Source organism: Toxorhynchites rutilus, chromosome 3, assembly GCF_029784135.1.
Source record: "Toxorhynchites rutilus septentrionalis strain SRP chromosome 3, ASM2978413v1, whole genome shotgun sequence".
In the NCBI taxonomy this organism is placed as follows: domain Eukaryota; kingdom Metazoa; phylum Arthropoda; class Insecta; order Diptera; family Culicidae; genus Toxorhynchites; species Toxorhynchites rutilus.
Genome location: NC_073746.1, coordinates 168,802,191 through 168,823,060, shown reverse-complemented (window position 1 = coordinate 168,823,060; position 20,870 = coordinate 168,802,191). Strand labels below are relative to the sequence as shown.

General features: G+C 38.1%; 1 protein-coding gene and 2 long non-coding RNA genes across 6 annotated transcripts in view; 1 reads left to right on the top strand and 2 right to left on the bottom strand.

Annotated features, from left to right (window-relative positions):
- The window catches only part of LOC129779320 (small subunit processome component 20 homolog), a 34,934-nt gene extending 27,885 nt beyond the window's left edge, over nucleotides 1-7,049 (bottom strand). Inside the window, exons 1-3 of the mRNA XM_055786728.1 lie at nucleotides 6,886-7,049; nucleotides 6,515-6,798; nucleotides 5,343-6,448 (exon numbers count right to left, since the gene is read on the bottom strand). Of these exons, the coding sequence (XP_055642703.1) occupies nucleotides 5,343-6,448; nucleotides 6,515-6,798; nucleotides 6,886-6,930 (1,435 nt within the window). The 5' untranslated portion in view covers nucleotides 6,931-7,049. The remainder of the gene's footprint in view (nucleotides 1-5,342; nucleotides 6,449-6,514; nucleotides 6,799-6,885) is intronic.
- A 665-nt stretch (nucleotides 7,050-7,714) lies between these two features.
- Nucleotides 7,715-12,599, top strand: LOC129779338 (uncharacterized). Of its 2 annotated transcripts, XR_008743621.1 has the most exons (10): nucleotides 7,716-7,823; nucleotides 7,885-8,071; nucleotides 8,135-8,650; nucleotides 8,712-9,311; nucleotides 9,383-9,586; nucleotides 9,641-9,903; nucleotides 9,966-10,069; nucleotides 11,303-11,995; nucleotides 12,057-12,243; nucleotides 12,307-12,596. It is a non-coding gene; the product is annotated as an uncharacterized LOC129779338 (long non-coding RNA). The 2 variants fall into 2 exon arrangements; XR_008743620.1 differs by having other exon boundaries at nucleotides 7,715-7,823; nucleotides 9,966-11,995; nucleotides 12,307-12,599.
- Nucleotides 11,672-20,285, bottom strand: LOC129779339 (uncharacterized). Of its 3 annotated transcripts, none has more exons than XR_008743624.1 (6): nucleotides 20,012-20,285; nucleotides 19,351-19,950; nucleotides 19,076-19,279; nucleotides 18,759-19,021; nucleotides 18,593-18,696; nucleotides 11,672-13,012 (listed from the first exon to the last, which is right to left on the bottom strand). It is a non-coding gene; the product is annotated as an uncharacterized LOC129779339 (long non-coding RNA). The 3 variants fall into 3 exon arrangements; XR_008743623.1 differs by having other exon boundaries at nucleotides 11,681-12,363; nucleotides 12,429-18,696; XR_008743622.1 differs by having other exon boundaries at nucleotides 11,680-18,696; nucleotides 20,012-20,284.
- Nucleotides 20,286-20,870: the final 585 nt, after the last annotated feature.

Sequence of the window (20,870 nt, the reverse complement as noted above, 5' to 3'; positions counted from 1 at the left end):
TAAACAAATGAAAATAAATAAATTGTTCTGATGATGATGGTCCCGCCTCCTTCCCCTACAGAGGTTTGAGCAAGACGAGTTATCTTGTTATTTAGTTATTTTTTCAGCATTGAAATCAGTTAGGCAAATAAGAAAACAACGAACCGATTTTATTTACAGATATAAGTTCAAAAAATTGCAATGTCAAATGACAAGCCAATACTCAGTCATGTCCGCCACAGAGCCGATACGGTCCCGACGAGTCCCTTGTACCCAAGTGGTCTACCAGAGCACAAGCCCAACCGCGAGGCTTGTATTGGATTGACTATGAATATCCTGGTTCCCGGAATAAATCGCCACAGAAAACGACTGCAACAGAAACCACCGCTTATAAAATGTGTAGTAGGCTATAAATATTGTGGCGCGGTATTGTATTTCAAAACAAGAATTAACCGGGCAAACGTATCGCCCCAGGCAAACGTAACGCCCCGGGCAGACGTATACCGTCCGACGCTCGCTAGAGCTCGGTCGGACATTGCTAAAGGATCGTATCCTATGTTTCAAACTAACCGGGCAATCAGTGGATCCCAGGTTTGCGTGCGAGACACCGCCGCTTCCGACGGCGGGTCGGCGGTGGACTCGGATTGCGTCATCTTGGCGGCATGGGCCGCCTCGATTCCTTATCCTCGCCAAATGGGGACTTCGTCCCCATTACATTGTCCTCAGAATAAATTTCGAAAAACGAGAACAAGAGAATAAATTTATAATAGAAATGTGAGGCACATGATGTTTTTCCCGCGCCAAATATTTCTAGCCTACTACACTTTTTCTAAGCGGTTGTTTCTGTTGCAGTTGTTTACTGTGGCGATTTATTCCGGTCACCGAATATCCTAATCCAGAGAAATCGAGAAAATTTCCTTATAAAAACATCAAAATAATAAATAAAGTGCCTCTTAAATTCTGTAAGTGTGCTGTTGCACGTTTAATATGTCTTGGCATCGAGTTGAACACATTTATACCTTTATACCTGAAATACAATAAATTTTGTGAAGCACATGTCAAGAAATTGGGTGTTATTAATTCATTCGCGTTTCTTGTGTTATAACTGTGAAATTTACTTCCTATTTCAACTCGATCACACAAATATCGAGGCAACAGACCGTAAACTGCTTTGAAAATTAACACCAAACTTAAATAAACAATTCTTTGCTTCACGTATAACCATTGCAGAGCGTTCAACATTAAAGATGAGGAAGTGAATCTGTTATGTTTTAGTATCAACCGCATTATTTTATTTTGCAAACGCTGTAATCTAGATATTTGTGTTTCATTGGTCAGAAATAAAATGGAAGAGAAAAAGTCTGAATGAGGAGAGACGATTGATTTGTATAGCTGTATTTTGCTGCAAATAGTTGAATCGTTTTTCAATCGGCACAAGATTCCATACTTCTTGTCAATTTTCTTGATGACACTATCAATGTGAGTGTTGAACTTGAGTTTGTCATCAATAATCACGCCAAGATATTTAATTTCCCGAACGCGATCAATAGTCTCATCATCAATAATAATAGATACGTTTTCATTTGAACGATTTCGCGTGATTACCATATATTTAGTTTTACTTATGTTCAATTTTAATTGCTTGTACTTCAACCATCTACTTCTTCTTCTTCAATGGCACTAAAGTTCCTAGAGGAACTTCACCGTCTAAACGTAGTATTACTTGCGTCATTTTTATTAGTACTTAGTTGAGATTTCTATGCCAAATAACACGCCTTGAATGCATTCTGAGTGGCAAGCTCTAGAATACGCGTGATCACAGTGCAAGTCGGAGGAAATTTCTTTGGCGAAAAATTCCCCCGACCAGAACGGGAATCGAACCCGAACACCCGGCATGTTAGTTATGACGCTAACCACTCGGCCACGGGAGCACAACTCAACCATCTACTTAAAGAATGCAAATCTCCATTTCAATGTGACGCGACCTGATTTAAATCATTAGCTGCAATGAATAACACAGTCAGCCCTATTCTGTATTCCGACGGATTTTCATTTCGTTCGAAACCGTTATCACGTTCGAGTTATAATTTCGCATTCTCTATTTCGAACGTTTTGCCCGTTGAATGTTCGAATAGAAACAGATCGAACGAAATGCAAAAACAACTCGAATGGAATACAGAATGGAATTTTATCAAGTCGTTCGACATATTTCGAATCGATCGAAATATAGAATAGGGGTGAGTATTATCTGCAAAAAGATTGATATCACAAAATCGTAAAACTCGTCACATGTCATTAATGTACATAATAAATAAAATGGACCATTATGCACTTCCCTGAGGTACTCCAAGATAATTCCCTACGGGACTGAAAATTAAATCGTTAAAAATAGTCCGTTAAGTTCTGTCATACAAATAACTTTCAACCCATTTATATGCAGCACTCGTAATTCCAAAGTGCCTCATCGTATTCAACAACAGGGGCCTAGAAACTGCCTCGAAAGTGTTGATGATCCAAGAAAACAGCAATGATGGTATCTTTACATTCTAATTTATCTTTCCATTTTGCTAACACCAAGTCCAATGCGGTTTCACAGAAATGACCTTCCCGATATCCAGATTGTTTTGGTATTAGCAAATTGTTATCATTTAAATATTCCAACAGCTGGCCTTTAACAACTAATTCCAATATTTTCACTAATGTGTGCAACATGTTGATGGGACGAAACTTTTCGGCTTTCATTTGAATCCTTCCTTTTGAATAGAGACTGTCAGGGATTCCTCCCATACCTGAGGTACATGCCCAGTTCCCTACGTTAAACTTAGAAGCTATTGTCTGTTCAGACTGTTCAAGTGTTCCATTAAAAGTTATGGACCGCGGTTTGCTGTTATTAGGTTTCAATAGGGATTTCAAAATTTTCCACAACTCTTTGCTGTTGCTTTGATGCTGATCAATCTTCCTCTGAATATATTCACAACGAGTTTTCTTAATAGATTTGAATATCTATTGCGCGCGTTCGTATACATATCCCAATGATTTTCATTACTAGTTCTACAAAATTTATTGTACCATCTGTCTCTCTTACGCTTGAGACGCAATAGATCCAAATTGTATCAGCTGTTAGAGTTTTTCACACACACAAACTTTTGCGTAACTAAACGATTGGTGCACGTCTTCAACACATCAGTTTCTAACACTAAGCTGCTGATTAGTCTAAATTACTCGTCCCGAATGGAAAATCCATACTTCTTAATACAAAATTCGAGACGGAATGTTTCGAATATTTCCTCCAGCACTTTAATTTCACAAAATCATCGTTATTAACGAAATTATCTACTACATTAATAACTAAGGTATCAGTGAGCAAACTGTATCAAAATTGGATTAAACATGATCAAGTTTTACTGTGCCTGGAAATACGTGTAAAATTATTTACTGTTTGTTTAAAATTGAAGAAGCCAGCTGAATGGTTTGAATTACGGTTGTTGAGTTGATATTGAAATCATCAGCCAATATATTTAATATGCTGGAATCAAGAAACATTTCTTTTCTATCAATTTTCAAACAATTAACACATTTCAATACAGTTGACCTGCACTCAGATGTCTTGTGTTTCTGACTACACCTAGAGCACGTTTCACATTTATTGCAATCCGTGCTCTTATGTCCAAATTCTCCGCATTTGAAGCATCGCAACACATTAATCGCGGGGACTACGGAGCAGCGATCAAACCCGAAATTTACCCTTTTTTGCATTTAATAAACAATTGTATGTATCAACATCTACTTCAATTATTGCACTAAACTTATTGTATGTGAAGCGTGGATTTTCGTACACATTTAAAACTTTTATGTCTTTTATTGCGATGTCTTCATTTTGACTTTTGAGATAATCAATGAAGATATCAGAGGAATGCTGATCGCCCATGCCCCCAATTTTTAATCTAGATACCGATGTGGGAACAACAGCACAGTATTTTTCACCCAAATTGCTTTCGATGTCATTTCTTACATCGTTTATATTGTTGCACACTCAACAATGATGGAGCCATCTCTACCATTCCTAAAATTGCTAATTTTGTGTGTTCTTGGATCAAGTTTCGTTATCAAATGCCTTAGAGTATCATCGGAAGCTTGTTTGGACACTTTAGGTTTTATAACAAATGAGCCTTACAATTTTTTTGCTTGGCACTAATATCCGTTGTCTTATTCTCATTAACAATGTTAGAGCTTTTTACAACATCCGCAAAACTTATCTTATTTTGAAGAAATTATCATCATCGTTATTCTGAAATTTACGTTTCTTCCGTTTCGGATTATTCTGGTTCGACCAAGCGAATCATTATTCATTGCAGCTAATTTATTTTGCACATTAATTGATAAAACTGAACTTGTCATTGAATTCAATTTCTCGCGTATTAATTTATCAAGAGACCCATTTACATCTTGTCTCAATTCTTCCATACCGCACTTTAACGCGCTGTCTATCTGATGCGATCTCGCATGCCCGTAAACGAATCAGAGTGAAGATAATTTCATCACCTCTTTCTCTATCTTACGCACATCCGAGATAATCAGCTCTATTCTGTATTCCGACGGATTTCCATTTCGTTCGTAACCGTTATTCCGTTCGAGTTATAATTTCGCATTCCCTATTTCGAACGTTTTGCCCATTTGATATTCAAAGAGAAACAGATCGAACAAAATGCAAAAACAACTCGAACAAAATACAGGATGGAATTTTATCAAGTCGTTCGAAATATTTCTAATCTACCGAAATACAGAATAGGGCTGAATATCACTCTGCTCAACCCTGGTCTGATAAACAGTCATTGCATTTAAAAAAAACATTCACATTCTCCGTGATAAGCTTTGCCGTCGCTTTAGTCAGAGGAGTACAGCGGTAGTGGAATACACCGCTACACATACCGATACAGCAAACCGGAAGATCACTTACAACCTCTTACAAATATCCCCAGTTTATACACAGAACATTCCATTGCCAATTCCTTCAAAACAAATTAAAGCGGGACGCTATTAGACACAACAAACACCATACAGTGAAGAGAAGTAAAAATAATTGAATCGCCACAGCTACTATACGAGAAAAGTAGCACGCTGGGGCGATCGAGAAAAGTATAAATAAACGAAGATCAGCTGTGGTTGCAGCCGTTCCTCTACTTAGCATGATATTAATACACAATGGGCATGCGATTCAAGTAATCTTTCGCTGTACAAAACAATATTTAACACGTAATTTGTTTTAACAATCACAGCACAAAACACACTAGTATGTCCACCAAGATTTTCAAATAGAAAAAAGATTTATATATAAAATATTGTATTAATTTCAATAGAATTACCTTGCAGTAGATTTACGAAGTTTTGTTTCGTCTTGTTGCAGTCCAGCCTTATAGGAAATTGTTTCCATTCGCTTAAATTGATCCCATTTCCACAGAGAGGTGATTTCTTCGTTACTATCCGCAGTAATACTTGTAAGCTGTTCAAGTCGAAATTATTTTTGAAGTATTTCAAATAATCAGGCCAAATTAGGTTGTCGAACATGGCATAATCGGTTACACTAATCACAAATGTCTCGAACGCATGCCGTGAACGATCACGAACAGCTACGATGTTTTTCGACAAACGGCTTCCCTCTATCTGAGAGAGTTTCAAATTTTTGGACAACATCATAACGGCAGCTATTTTAGTGACACTTTGTAGCACTTCTTCCGAATGGCTGGTATTGACTATTTTCACCAATTGTCCAACCAAGCGTGGGGAATCATTCAGCAATTTGCCATGTTGATGTTCAACAACTATTCCAGTCAATTGTAAAACATAGTTACAGGAGCATTTATCCAACTGATTGGGATTTTCCAACATTTGATCAATGGCCTGATGAATGGAATTCCAAAAAGGTTCTAATTGCGCACTTCGGATGCATTCTGTCATGTCGGTGACGGTCTGCACAAGAGTGTTGAAAAGAATCCTTGGATCGAAGTCACTTTCTGTGTTTGCATCATTCATTAATTCTGCGAGAAGAATGCTCCAGAGCTCATCCGCGCAACTATGAAGTTGCTGATCAACACCACGCATTATTTCAAACAATAATCTACCGCATCCTACTGTAATGGATGGTCTTTTCTTCACAGCGGCTGCGACCATTAGAATCACATCTCTTTTGTTCGTGGTGTTCTTGGCAATGAAACCAAAACATTCAGCTGCGAAATTAGTCATATAAAGAGGCTTGGCGTCATCGAGTAATTCCACAATTCGGCCGAAAAACAAGTCTAATTTGTTCTTAACAAAACTCTTCTGTGTTTTGAACAATTGCGCTATGCATATCTGGATCCATTCCACTCGATCGGGGTCATTCGTATTGAGCAACTTGATTAATTCGTCGAATATAATCAAAAAGAACGGAGAAAATTCGTTGCGAAGATCTTTAGCCAGCGCCACCGGGAACCTGTAAATGAGGACATAGCTTTCGTATTAATTCTAGTCTATATCAACAGGTTTCACTATTTCTTACTCTAATATCGCCTGCAACGATAGCTCAGTCGCCTTACTAAGACACTGAAGTAGATGGTCGAAGACGAATTCCTTCTTGTGTAGCAAATCTGGCAGAGTGACTATACAGCGCAACGGTCCATGAAACTGTTGATACTCTTTGGTCGCGTTAAGTGCGCTCCATTTAACGATGGCCTCATGAAAGTGGAACTGATTTCCTTCTGTCTTCTCGTATTCATATTTTGCATCATAAAACACCTGCCGGCGCACATCGACTCCAGCATTCCGATCGTTGGATGATTTGAACTGAAATTGTAAACACGTTTTCATTGATGAAATTCGAGTTGACGAAAACCATCCGTAGAAAAATCAGAAGATGAAAAACCAACATACCTTAAATGCATTTGTAGATTTGTGCTTCAATGGACGATTCTTCATTATGCAGACAATTTATGATTTTTATTATATTTACAAATTCACAATTAACGATTTCGACGAGCTCAACTTAGCACTTTGAGATGCGTTTGTTTACTTTTTGTACAGAGCACGTGAATTAACTGTCATCTCTTTCCTTGAAGATATCTCACAAGGTATTTCAAAGTGGGAATATTAACAAATTAGTACCAGGGACGCCAGATGTATTAATTTTCGAGATACAGTAGAACCCCCATTATCCGCGAGCGGATGATCCGCGAGAGCGAGTTCCATAGTAATTCTATGAACCTACCCTAAATTTGACAATGAGTGGTAGGTTTTTGTTCTTCTGTTTCGGTCATTACTTTCACATTATTTGACTACTGGTGTACGCGACCTTACAGATTCAATAGTTCAATGATTCCTGTATTGATAAAACATTGTTTTTATACTGAAATATCTGTTTTTTTGTGTTTGCACCTCATTTTTAGTCATTTGTTGTGTTGTTGTGTGTTGTGATTTTCGTGATCCACGATAAGCTAGCCCGACTATTCCGCGGATAATCGGGGTTCCACTGTATTTGTCTTATGCTTGTTTTAGACAAGGCGCCTAGAAGTATATACTAAGGTGGGCCAACTTGCTAAAACCACTCTTCAGCCATCTTGGAAGTCTACTGTGTTTTGTTTGTAAACAAAACACAATACGCTATTGCCGAAGCAAGATGTATAGAAGTATTACTAAGGTGAGTCCGTATCTTCAGTAAGTTAGCGAGGGGAGTGGTGAGTAGCGAGGAGTGTGAGAGGGGATTGTTTACAAAAAATGCGGAAGGGGGTCACTAATACATATGAGCATACGAACATATGTGCGAAACTTTTTCAACTATTTCGTTTTGTTCTATTCAGAAAACAAAATAAAGCGTGAGGAACTATCAACAAAAAATATTTCTTCAATTCTCGATTAACGATGATCTATTTACAGCGTGAAACGACGGCCATGTAATGGAATTTGGTACAGGTGACAACCAACGCGAGCAGTAATTGGAGTCGTAATTGGAGCTGGCATCTGGGAGATGGTTGAAAATGTCGTGGATTTAATTTGCATTAATTAAGTAATCGAAGTATTTGACCTCCTTCCAGTTGGATCGGCTCTTCTTCAGTCGTGAATGGTAACAGTAGTCGCGAAGCAGCGTGAACCGATTTTTTAACTCATCATCCTCTTCTACTCACAGATACGGAATGGTTTATTATACTGGAGACACGTTCGTCAACAAGTTTGGTAAAAATACCTTCGAACGTTAGGAGGGATTAGTTTGCTTCTAGCGCCGATTGAGTAATCGGCACAGATATATACCTTCTCGTCAGGTTTCCTAGCGCTGCGCATCTCGTTTCAGGTTCAGTGCAGTGACCCAATCGGTCTTAAAAATCGTCGGGAAAACCGAGTAGTGTGCAGCAAGATGTATAGAAGTATTACTACTAGGTGGGCCAATCTGCTAAAACCACTCTGCAGCCATCTTGAAAGTCTACTGTGTTTTGTTTACAAACAAAACACAATACGTTTTTTATAACCAAATTGCCATGCGATACGGCCATTTACATTACAGACGTCTCTTCATTGAAAACGAATGATTTCAATAGATCTTGTTGATCTTTTTTTTTTGTTTAATCGGGCTTTTTCAACGCATGAAGACACAAGCACGGATAAAAAAGCAGATTCGTTGAAAATTGGAGATATAATCCCGGTTGAAGTAAGTAGTTATTGACCATCTTCGTTAATGTTTGTAATGTTTACATTTGTTTGCTCTGCAGGCATCTTCACATTCGTTTTTAGACCCGGTCCCACAACGAGTGGTGCATTCTTTTGGAGCTTCTACATATCTACAATATCTCCCGTAACGGCTCGTGATCTGCGTTTTTTAACGGAATGTTTTAGATGGACTATTACTCCGGCACTTCCACCCTCAGTGGCCAGTGGCATCCCAGAAAGACGGGTGTCGCGTCCCTGTACTGAGCCCAAATCATACGCTGAAACGCTAGATAGTGTTGCTACCAGCTAAAGCTAATGATCGTTCGTTCAATGGTGCTGCTGCTGCAGCTGCTACTGCCACTCCAGCCACAGTACTGTCCAAATATGAGGATGACCAGTGTATCGTACCAAAAATTGACAGTCGCAGAAAATTTTGAAACGGGAACAAGGTTTGAAGAATCTTCAGGGAGAACTTCGCAACGAAGAAACTATGTTGATGTTATTGAAGAAGTTGAAACAGTCTCAACACGTAATGATTATGGAAAATTGCATCGTGACTTCAAGTAATACAAACATGAACAACCCTCGAGCTTCGATACCAGTCCCCTAACGAAAGGGTTACTCAGTGCGGTCGCATTTCCAGCTCATTCGAAAAACATAATGTCAGTTAATACAAATCCAGTCTGGTAAGACTTTTTTACTTTTCGTTTTTACATTCATCCTTCCATTTCAGTCATGGGTCACCTATCAATATCGCGAAACCGCTTCAACGTTTACTTTTACTCCCGGGAGGTACTTATTATACTGCGACATATGTTACCTATTGGAGCAATCCGAACAGGGTCCAATCTAATCATCACACCGTCAGTGACGATAACTCCTACGAGCGCACCTTCGAATAGTGTAAAACTCAAAGCTGGAGAAAACCTTGCTATAGGTATTGTATTGATTGTATCTGATGCCACAAAGTTAATTAAAAAATCGTCCACAGATCCCACCGCTCAAACCCAAAATGCACTTCATTCCGAATGGATGCCACCGGAGGTGGCTGTTGGATGATATACAATGATTCCGTGGATCAGGCAATGAGCTATTTTAGAAGGGAACAATACGACGTGCTTATAGAAGATTACTATAATATGCTTTCCCCGGAGTTCCTTCCAGCTGTGGGGACAGAAGGTGGATGTCGTCTTTTGCACATCAATTACAATTTGTCGTTCGGATTCTGTTTCTCCTTGCGGCACGAACACATATGTAACGAAACAACGGGACCATTTCTTGAACAGTATTTCTAATAATGATTCTCTGTCCAACAGATATTTTGGTTCAACAACACATGGTTCTAAAGGACATCCGTGCAAGAACATGCAAAGCAGGGATTGTTATAGTGATACACTTTCTCATTGGGAAGAGAAATTCTGTGAGTGCGCGTGCGAGTGTGGTTGTAACGAGCGCGCACCGATGAAGGGGCAATCTTTTTTTTACGCGATTCTCTTGAAATTACGCAATATTTTCACGCATTTTTTGTGAGCACATCAGTTGCGTGAAAAATAATTCAGTTTACTTATTATTATCATCCTTCACTTACTAGAAGTGATACTGATAGCAACTGCATGTGTAATTACTGGAAAGGTTTGCCGACCAACAGACCTATTAGTAAACTTGAGGTATGGAAAGTATCGTGTTTGGGCATTGTGTACTTCGAGTTTGGTGTCGATTTACCACCGCTCGTGCAGAAGCGACCAAGGTTACAGTAAAACCTTCCGGAGTAAAAGGTTCATTGCACTGATTCACAACATCGTATATAACAATGAACAAATGTTGATGGTTTAGAAAGGATACCAAGAAGGATAAGCTATGCTCTTGAGTAACATTGAATATGCTGATGTGTAATGAACATCCGGATGAGGACGTTGAGGACCGGCAAATGTTTTCCGATACGGTTGAGATGCGAGCGGGAAGAATTATTGCAGAATTTATTAGAAAATTAATTTGCTATTTCGCAAAACCGATGGGTCGGAATAAGGTGATCGATGTAAAGTTCAGCGGGGATGATAGTGAAGAGAAAAATCTATAGACCAGAAAAAAGAGTTAATGAAAAAAATGTTCATTTAAGTACGTTAAACGTTTTTAATTCGAGCAGTAACGACACTGCTTTGCTCATTGATAAATAATTGACCTGCTATTTGGATTAATAAGTGTGAACATACTATTTCGTAAATTTATATGTACATATTTAATAGAATTATGTATTTAAAAAGAAAACTTTAAACTTTTTTTATATAAACATTTATGTATTTCAGTATTTTGCGGAAAATCGGAACAATTATCTGAATAAATATTGATCGTGCTGATCTGAATATTCATTTTCGACATTCAAGATTTTATTTATTCCGAGAGATGATTCTAGTTTAATGATTGAAAAATCTATATTTAGTTGTTCGACATTTTTCTACGTTACAATGTCTAGAAGTATTGTATTAAAATTCATCATCATAGTTTTATATAAACGATCATAGTTTTATGACTATATTAATTAAGACGTACGTTGCTATTTATAATTAATCAGTTAGAAAAAATCGTGCTTATCGCGTCTATAGTTCTTTAAAATAGCTTAAACGATTTCATTGCTTTTTTTTATACTTCATTAAAGAGCTGCTGGTATACTTGCGCTCTCAGTGGCCGAACGAGAAGAGAATGGATGGAGTTCAGACGGCTACAAACCACCCAGTGACTGTTTCCCCGACGGCGGAAAAAATCAACTGATTGGTCATTGGCGGAGGCTATGATAAACTCAACAATATGGTAGGATGATCCCACCGACACCCGCCCGTGTTCGGAGTTACCGACGCGACTGACTTCGTGGGAACCAGATTCAGATGCCAATTGTTCAGCAGAACAATTAGAAAAAAAGGAGAAACATAGAAAAAAGCCTTCTGCATGCTCACACAAAAACCGAAAAAGGGTAGCAAACATTCTATGGTTTCATTTGTGAATATGTTATTTAGAGTATATCGATAACCAAATAGCCTTGAAGGGATAGAGTCGCTTGGTGAATAGACAAATAACATTTGAGAAAACAGACGCATATTATTATTCATTCTTCAAGCTTGTTTTATTTTCTGAACTGAATGTTTACTGCACACCAAGATGTATAGAAGTATTACTAAGGTGAGTCCGTATCTTCAGTAAGTTAGCGAGGGGAGTGGTGAGTAGCGAGGAGTGTGAGAGGGGATTGTTTACAAAAAATGCGGAAGGGGGTCACTAATACATATGAGCATACGAACATATGTGCGAAACTTTTTCAACTATTTCGTTTTGTTCTATTCAGAAAACAAAATAAAGCGTGAGGAACTATCAACAAAAAATATTTCTTCAATTCTCGATTAACGATGATCTATTTACAGCGTGAAACGACGGCCATGTAATGGAATTTGGTACAGGTGACAACCAACGCGAGCAGTAATTGGAGTCGTAATTGGAGCTGGCATCTGGGAGATGGTTGAAAATGTCGTGGATTTAATTTGCATTAATTAAGTAATCGAAGTATTTGACCTCCTTCCAGTTGGATCGGCTCTTCTTCAGTCGTGAATGGTAACAGTAGTCGCGAAGCAGCGTGAACCGATTTTTTAACTCATCATCCTCTTCTACTCACAGATACGGAATGGTTTATTATACTGGAGACACGTTCGTCAACAAGTTTGGTAAAAATACCTTCGAACGTTAGGAGGGATTAGTTTGCTTCTAGCGCCGATTGAGTAATCGGCACAGATATATACCTTCTCGTCAGGTTTCCTAGCGCTGCGCATCTCGTTTCAGGTTCAGTGCAGTGACCCAATCGGTCTTAAAAATCGTCGGGAAAACCGAGTAGTGTGCAGTAAACATTCAGTTCAGAAAATAAAACAAGCTTGAAGAATGAATAATAATATGCGTCTGTTTTCTCAAATGTTATTTGTCTATTCACCAAGCGACTCTATCCCTTCAAGGCTATTTGGTTATCGATATACTCTAAATAACATATTCACAAATGAAACCATAGAATGTTTGCTACCCTTTTTCGGTTTTTGTGTGAGCATGCAGAAGGCTTTTTTCTATGTTTCTCCTTTTTTTCTAATTGTTCTGCTGAACAATTGGCATCTGAATCTGGTTCCCACGAAGTCAGTCGCGTCGGTAACTCCGAACACGGGCGGGTGTCGGTGGGATCATCCTACCATATTGTTGAGTTTATCATAGCCTCCGCCAATGACCAATCAGTTGATTTTTTCCGCCGTCGGGGAAACAGTCACTGGGTGGTTTGTAGCCGTCTGAACTCCATCCATTCTCTTCTCGTTCGGCCACTGAGAGCGCAAGTATACCAGCAGCTCTTTAATGAAGTATAAAAAAAAGCAATGAAATCGTTTAAGCTATTTTAAAGAACTATAGACGCGATAAGCACGATTTTTTCTAACTGATTAATTATAAATAGCAACGTACGTCTTAATTAATATAGTCATAAAACTATGATCGTTTATATAAAACTATGATGATGAATTTTAATACAATACTTCTAGACATTGTAACGTAGAAAAATGTCGAACAACTAAATATAGATTTTTCAATCATTAAACTAGAATCATCTCTCGGAATAAATAAAATCTTGAATGTCGAAAATGAATATTCAGATCAGCACGATCAATATTTATTCAGATAATTGTTCCGATTTTCCGCAAAATACTGAAATACATAAATGTTTATATAAAAAAAGTTTAAAGTTTTCTTTTTAAATACATAATTCTATTAAATATGTACATATAAATTTACGAAATAGTATGTTCACACTTATTAATCCAAATAGCAGGTCAATTATTTATCAATGAGCAAAGCAGTGTCGTTACTGCTCGAATTAAAAACGTTTAACGTACTTAAATGAACATTTTTTTCATTAACTCTTTTTTCTGGTCTATAGATTTTTCTCTTCACTATCATCCCCGCTGAACTTTACATCGATCACCTTATTCCGACCCATCGGTTTTGCGAAATAGCAAATTAATTTTCTAATAAATTCTGCAATAATTCTTCCCGCTCGCATCTCAACCGTATCGGAAAACATTTGCCGGTCCTCAACGTCCTCATCCGGATGTTCATTACACATCAGCATATTCAATGTTACTCAAGAGCATAGCTTATCCTTCTTGGTATCCTTTCTAAACCATCAACATTTGTTCATTGTTATATACGATGTTGTGAATCAGTGCAATGAACCTTTTACTCCGGAAGGTTTTACTGTAACCTTGGTCGCTTCTGCACGAGCGGTGGTAAATCGACACCAAACTCGAAGTACACAATGCCCAAACACGATACTTTCCATACCTCAAGTTTACTAATAGGTCTGTTGGTCGGCAAACCTTTCCAGTAATTACACATGCAGTTGCTATCAGTATCACTTCTAGTAAGTGAAGGATGATAATAATAAGTAAACTGAATTATTTTTCACGCAACTGATGTCTTACTATAAATAAAATCGCTAAAAAATAAAGCGCGGTCGTCGTGAACAGTCGTAAACGGTCGTAAATGGTCGTATTCTTGACGTAAACACAAACAGAGTGAGAGAGTGAGCAGCTGCGATGTGTTTTTTGTGTGAGAACGAGCCAGCACCCGCAGTACGCAGTGTGTATAACACTGCCCCGTCGGCAATAACACCAAGTCCCAGAAAGCGTCCAAGTCCCCCAGCATACAGCACACAACAGTTTGTTCATTTTATCACTGCGCGAAGTGTGCGCGTCTGCGTGTGTGCATGTGTTCGTTTTCTCACTATAAATAAAAGCGCTTAAAAAATTCGTGTCCAAAAGCGCGGTGTAAATAAACAGAGAGCATGTTTTGTTAACACACAAAGAGAAAGAGAATTAGCAGTGAACAGCTTGCTTTGTTGCATGTCAATGAAATGTTGAAGAAAATCAGCTGAAAATCTGCAAATGCATGAGTAGCCAACACGTAAATCGATTAAAGTGAACAGTGACAAAATTCAACTTATGTCACAAATCTAATCGACAAAAATTTTCTCCTCGGAGGTACTCACAAGAGTAAATATGTGAACTTGCGGTTTGTGAGTTCCTCGAGGCGGTCATATTCCGCCCATTAGGTATATACCAGGAAGATCGCTCCGCGACATGCCATTGTGGTCCAAGCGCACCGACAAACAGCAATACTGTTCGAATGTTGCCCGGACAGCCAGACCAAATCTATCAGACTGTTGGTCTACGCCGGTACAAGTTGTCGGAAATGATCGATTGGTTCCACCAGGTGATGTGCAAGAATGAAAGCTGGTAGAGCTATTGGCGTTTACGGGATGATCCTACTTTCATGATGAAGGTGAGATTTACAGAATTCGTTTGCATCTCGTTCCCGTTGGGAGACTTGCACACCAAACCCGTCGAGCGCGATTATGTGACCGATGATGTCAAAAATGGTGTCCCAACGTTGAAGGACTTGGGCGTGAATTTGACACTGATCAGTATACAATAATTAAGTTTTATTTGGTGACTTATCGTGTCTTCTATCACATTGGTTCCACTATAGTATGTGAAACTTTAATTCATTAACTAGTGCTCGCATAGAAGTATACAAATAACACCTGGTACATTTTTTTGCTCTTTATTATAGAGACTTTAAGCCGTAGGTTGGTTCGTCTCTCACCTGGTATATCGAAGTTACTAGTTTTCTACTGTTTTGTTCGCCGGATTAGATTAATTCGCTAAAGTACCGTCGATGGGGATGAGAATAGGTCTAAGCTTGATTTGTAAATACATCAAATTCTGATAAATTACTAAACAATAACTATTTGTATTACAGTAAAGTATTATGCACTGGAAGTAGTGAAAATATATCTCCTCCTAAACGGTTCACAGCTTTCAAAAATATTTGCAATACTTGTCTAGATATCACTAACTGCAATTTCTTTCGATTTGATCCAATCTCACCCCGGTGCTACAAAGAACACGGTACCGTCATCCGGGGGCAAATTGATCAAACGTATTGATGAAAACAAACATAAATTTTCAGATCAATTTAGTTTAATTTAATTTTAAAATTTTTTGATCTGACATGTTCAAGCATCATCTGAAGGTTCTTTTTGCCAATGGCTCTCAACGAATCCCTTATTAAATTGCATAAAAAACAATATTTTTCTAAATAGCATTTTCGTTTTCATTTTCAACTATGGTAAAGAAACATATTTTCAACAAATCAAAACAATATTTATAGACGCTAAACATATTAATCCACTTCTAGCCGATACTTGATGAGTTGAATAAGCATTCAAATACTTGTAATTACTATTCAAACAAGTAAAAAACATACTATTTTACAAAAACAGCACGACGCATGACCAGAACCGAATCCCATCATTCGACATATCGAACATCTTGGTTTGGCAAAACTAGCTTATTGGTGACAATTTCAAGGATTTCACATTAGGATAACCGGAATGGTCTCCGGATGACCTACAGATCAGTGTTCAAATCCCATTCAAATGACCGTAGGTGAAGAAATAATAGATTTTGTATACATTTTTGTGCGTATGACACTAGAAAATCCTGAAAAACAGAGATTTATCAATTTCACCCCGAAGTAAAATTTTGAAATTTTCTGCTAAAAATTTTCCAAATTAACGCTCAAGGATTTTTTTCAACAAATTCCATAACGTTTTGTGGCCTTAGCACCAGTACTGATTTCAAAAATAATTAGGTTTAAATCTAACAAAAAAATTCGGAAATATTTACATTTTTCTGAAAATCGTGATCAATTTGCCCCCGGTTTACGGTACTACAAATAACACAACACAAATTAACAAATAATTAGATGCTTTCCAGGCATGGCAATATTATATACACTTCTGTGTTCGGGTATTTTGGTTATTGTTTAAGGTTTATATGAAGTAGTATTTTCCATTTTTTTAATGCACGAATAATAATTATAACACTGTTGACAGCTGGATCCGTAGTACAGAAGCAACGGGGTGTCGTAGAACAAATTCCAATGAATATTTTGAAGCTTTAAGGCAATACTTGAGGCGTTGCATAGTTTTTGAAAATTCGAAAAAAATTCCAAAATGGCGGTCTTTTTTAAAAATAAGTTATTTTACATGAAAAATCGTTGTTTAAAAGCTCAAAAAAAATGGAATAAAGGAACATGAAAAACGGTTATGTAACGCTTCAGATAATCCATTTTTACGAAAAATACTTTTGGGATAACATTTCCTAGGGCATAAGTACTCAAAAATGCAAAAAACAAAAATTCGATTTTTTCGATTTTCCAGATCGGGGTCCCCCCTTGATGGAGAAATGGCTGATATGTTTCTCACAATGCTACTTAAATAGGTTGTCCTACAAATAATAATAAAAATGCAAAACTGTAGAATGAATATGCCATTAAATAACTTTAAAAATCGTTCTTTCAAAGGTTACGAGAGAGTTAGTTTTGCTATCCTCAGTGGACTTTTCAAGGTAAGAGGAAAATGAACTTTGGTGTTTCAAACCTAAATAGTAAGAAGAAAATTTAAATTCTATTCTCGCTCTAGCCAGTCAGTCAACAGGCTTCCTCGAGGCTAAAAGGTAATTTTAAAATTTTCTGAGAGAGAAAAGAGAGACAGAGAGATAGAAGACATGCATACACACTACATACATACAACTCCCTTTTCCAGCGCGTTTAAGGTGAAGGTGGAAGCTAGCCACAAATGGCTGCCACAATGGCGCTCATTTCTTTCATCTCCCTCCCTCACCCCTCGCCAGAAAATCAATAATTTTGCGAAACAGTGTGAAGAAAATGATCGTTTTCGCACATTTCCCATGAAGTAATATCAACCAAACTCTAATCGATTACTCACAAGATATTAAATTTTCACCTGCTGTCGCACTGTATAGTGAAAAACGTCGGAAAACTCGAGCAAGTGCTCTGAAAGTTAAATTTTCATTTTTCAATCTTCGGCAATGGTTTTATTTGTATTGGTGAAAGCATCGTTATTTTTTCGTTACTGATGCCAGACAACATCATCGAAACAGCTATCAAAACCACTCAATAAAATGTTATTCCTGAGTTAAAGCGTTTCATGTTATGAAAATCAATAGAATAAAATTGTGTTGATATCAACAATCATTATTTTTACGTTTAATGGGTATATTATGTTAGTTTTAGCAACTTTAACATAGGGTAAGAAAATTGTATTGCAGAACTCGGAACACTGCCACGGCTCCCTATGCTTTCAAAAACAATAAACGGAAAAGTATTACATTCAATCTAAATGTCTCGGCCAACGAAGAGAAGGGTTAAGGCTCTCCAACGTGAATATGTGAAAACAATACGACCAACGAAGGAAAAAAATTGAGGAATTATCAGCATCGATACTATGCGGAAGAACTTGTTAATATCAAAAGAGCCCCAATTCGCATGTGTTATAAATTTGCTCATGTTACGCTCGCGTATAATCAGAATTTTACTTCATATTCAAATGCACCTTCCATATATATTTATGTTTGCAATCGTTCATCGGAACATATCGTTCATACATTTAACTTCAGTATTGAATTGTTATTTTTTTTCAAATGTATTCAAAGACTCGTGTCAATGAAGCGCCACTGATAAGTGAATTGATCTATTTACATGTGCTTTGCTCTTCTCTCACAAACACTATTACCCCATTTTTACACGTGGTTTTACCTATACTACTACAATGGCTAGCTTCCACCTTCACCTTAAGTGGAAAGATTGAATAATCAATTTGAACAAACCAAACACCAGGGCTCATTTGTTTCAATGAGTATGCGGGAAACTTGGGAAAACATGGGACGGGCCGCTAGTGCTCACAAAAAATGCGTGAAAATATTGCGTAATTTTAAGAGAATCGCGTAAAAAAAAGATTGCCCCTTCATCGGTGCGCGCTCGTTACAACCACACTCGCACGCGCACTCACAGAATTTCTCTTCCCAATGAGAAAGTGTATCACTATAACAATCCCTGCTTTGCATGTTCTTGCACGGATGTCCTTTAGAACCATGTGTTGTTGAACCAAAATATCTGTTGGACAGAGAATCATTATTAGAAATACTGTTCAAGAAATGGTCCCGTTGTTTCGTTACATATGTGTTCGTGCCGCAAGGAGAAACAGAATCCGAACGACAAATTGTAATTGATGTGCAAAAGACGACATCCACCTTCTGTCCCCACAGCTGGAAGGAACTCCGGGGAAAGCATATTATAGTAATCTTCTATAAGCACGTCGTATTGTTCCCTTCTAAAATAGCTCATTGCCTGATCCACGGAATCATTGTATATCATCCAACAGCCACCTCCGGTGGCATCCATTCGGAATGAAGTGCATTTTGGGTTTGAGCGGTGGGATCTGTGGACGATTTTTTAATTAACTTTGTGGCATCAGATACAATCAATACAATACCTATAGCAAGGTTTTCTCCAGCTTTGAGTTTTACACTATTCGAAGGTGCGCTCGTAGGAGTTATCGTCACTGACGGTGTGATGATTAGATTGGACCCTGTTCGGATTGCTCCAATAGGTAACATATGTCGCAGTATAATAAGTACCTCCCGGGAGTAAAAGTAAACGTTGAAGCGGTTTCGCGATATTGATAGGTGACCCATGACTGAAATGGAAGGATGAATGTAAAAACGAAAAGTAAAAAAGTCTTACCAGACTGGATTTGTATTAACTGACATTATGTTTTTCGAATGAGCTGGAAATGCGACCGCACTGAGTAACCCTTTCGTTAGGGGACTGGTATCGAAGCTCGAGGGTTGTTCATGTTTGTATTACTTGAAGTCACGATGCAATTTTCCATAATCATTACGTGTTGAGACTGTTTCAACTTCTTCAATAACATCAACATAGTTTCTTCGTTGCGAAGTTCTCCCTGAAGATTCTTCAAACCTTGTTCCCGTTTCAAAATTTTCTGCGACTGTCAATTTTTGGTACGATACACTGGTCATCCTCATATTTGGACAGTACTGTGGCTGGAGTGGCAGTAGCAGCTGCAGCAGCAGCACCATTGAACGAACGATCATTAGCTTTAGCTGGTAGCAACACTATCTAGCGTTTCAGCGTATGATTTGGGCTCAGTACAGGGACGCGACACCCGTCTTTCTGGGATGCCACTGGCCACTGAGGGTGGAAGTGCCGGAGTAATAGTCCATCTAAAACATTCCGTTAAAAAACGCAGATCACGAGCCGTTACGGGAGATATTGTAGATATGTAGAAGCTCCAAAAGAATGCACCACTCGTTGTGGGACCGGGTCTAAAAACGAATGTGAAGATGCCTGCAGAGCAAACAAATGTAAACATTACAAACATTAACGAAGATGGTCAATAACTACTTACTTCAACCGGGATTATATCTCCAATTTCCAACGAATCTGCTTTTTTATCCGTGCTTGTGTCTTCATGCGTTGAAAAAGCCCGATTAAACAAAAAAAAAAGATCAACAAGATCTATTGAAATCATTCGTTTTCAATGAAGAGACGTCTGTAATGTAAATGGCCGTATCGCATGGCAATTTGGTTATAAAAAACGTATTGTGTTTTGTTTGTAAACAAAACACAGTAGACTTTCAAGATGGCTGCAGAGTGGTTTTAGCAGATTGGCCCACCTAGTAGTAATACTTCTATACATCTTGTGCCGAAGCTCGCTCGTGATCAGTCTGTCTCTTTCACGCTACAAGCAAATAATTCCCCTTCTGCTTTCTTCCGTGCTGGTTTCATATACCGCTCTCCTAACCAACTTAGTGACGAAACGGCCTCACCTAGTACCATAGACCCGTCTTGGTTTTAGATTGAGCTCATTTTGACGTAGGACTACGTCTAACCTTTCAATATAGGGGCCCATTCCAATATTTCGGTGTGCTAATACGCTAATACGCAAATACACACATTGATAGGAAATATCCTCAGCAATTGTTTATATGCTATACATTACGGTTTTTCAGCTCATATAAAGTTCAAATTGATGAAAAATTGGAAAAAAAAATTTCCTACTTTCCCATACATTTTATCTGCGCTCCAGCAGCAAACAGCTATTCATTACAAGCAATCACAGGTACGAGCGAAACGTATGGACAAGGTGAAGGAGGGAGACAAAAAAGAGATTATAAATAAATATAGGCGGTCGCTACAACGTTAACTATATGGCTATATAAAGTGAGCGATGGTGGGGCTTGGCCACATTTTATCATCGAACGCCA